This window comes from Lottia gigantea (assembly GCF_000327385.1).
Source record: "Lottia gigantea unplaced genomic scaffold LOTGIsca_167, whole genome shotgun sequence".
Classification (NCBI taxonomy): Eukaryota; Metazoa; Mollusca; class Gastropoda; family Lottiidae; genus Lottia; species Lottia gigantea.
Window position 1 is genome coordinate 107,537 of NW_008708079.1, and position 1,550 is coordinate 109,086.

The 1,550-nt window shown below is 38.6% G+C and overlaps 1 protein-coding gene across 1 annotated transcript; it reads right to left on the minus strand.

The window, feature by feature from the left end:
• Positions 1–429: 429 nt before the first annotated feature.
• Positions 430–1,011, minus strand: LOTGIDRAFT_173645 (hypothetical protein; the record flags this gene model as incomplete). Its single annotated transcript, XM_009051419.1, has 2 exons — positions 430–596; positions 816–1,011. 2 exons carry the CDS (start codon positions 1,009–1,011, stop codon positions 430–432), a joined length of 363 nt encoding a protein of 120 aa, XP_009049667.1.
• Positions 1,012–1,550: the final 539 nt, after the last annotated feature.

Genomic DNA, 1,550 nt, shown 5'->3' on the forward strand with positions numbered 1-1,550 from the left:
CTCTTTTACGGACATACAAATTGAGTCTTTTTCGTGTGAAGCTTTAAATTGGGCTAGGAAAGCCAGTTAAACAGTTCAAATCACTTTTGGCAGATATTAAAAATACAGCTTCAGAGGATATGGATGTAGGCAATGTAGAGTTGGTAGGAATATCTCTTCCTCCAACTACCAAAAACAGATTTAGTTTCATGCCACAATCCACTGGGAAACCAAAACGGAACAGATCATATTCCCCAACAAGTTTTCCATCCTCTTTTGAAACTCCTTCAAAGTGAAAACATCTCTCAATCTTCTCTACCGAATTCACCTACAGACCAACCTACTTGTTTGCTTTCCACTTCAAATATAGTGAACATAAATACACTATCTACTTCATCATCACCTCACAGATCTCTCACGATTGCACCGTCTTCTTCAGCATTTTCTTCATCACCTCATATGTCTCATGATTGCACCATCTTCTTCTGCAGCATCGTCTTCATCATCTTCTTCAGCATCACCTCGCAGGTCTCTTACTTTTGATAAGACACTCACCCCATCTTCTTCATCATCAACTTCTTCTGTCACCAACCAACCAGCATCATCTAGACCCTCTACTAAACCACACGTTCATATCCGACAGAGTGATAAATCCAAATTCAATCTACCAAAACCAACCAAACCTATTCTCATCATTGGATCGTCAAATTTAAGCCGTATCCCAGAAAGCACCTCAGAAACCCAAAGAGAGAGCTTTTCAGGCGCAAGAATCTGTCATTTGAAGTCTATCATCACTAAAGCAGAAGCCAGTCAAGTACTAAATAAAGTAATAGTACATGTAGGTCTAAATGATAAACAAGAAGATGGTAATTTCATCCACATCCAAATGTTGGAACTGCTGTCAGCCACCCTGTATGTCACACCGATACCAGTTTCTTCATCTTTAAAACGAGCATGTCCTGGAACCTTCAAGAACCTATCAAAATTCATTGAACTAATCACAGCTAAACCACCAGAATACTCCGGATTCATTAAAGTTCAAAACGAAAATATTCATTGGACAGAGATGACAGCCAAGAATGTATTTTCTCACTGGATGGCCCATTTAAACTAGATGCGGGGGGTGGACCGAAACTGGATAAAACAGTAGTGAATCTGAGCTCAAAATCATTATCTGTAATGGAAGAAAGTCTATTGGACAAAGGCCTTAAATTTATACCCACGGCAGTGCCTTCATCCATTGACAAAATTTTAGATGCCACTTGCAATTTTGGAACGATTAATAAAAGTTAAAACTTTACAGAAAAACCCTTGGTAGGGGAACCCGGAAGAAGTTTGTGGAAAAATCTGAGTGGACTCCACCAGATGCCCTAATACGTACCGATATTTTAGAAATTTGCGATTTCAAACTTCTCTCTTACCATTGGTAAAAGAAAATAGCAACTTGACGCGCGCTGAAAGGACCATTTTAAACAACCTAAAGAACGATAAAAATATTATCATACGGAAAAGTGATAAAGGAAGCTTGTGTGTCATCTTAAACCGCGAAGATTACATTAAAGAAGTTGAAA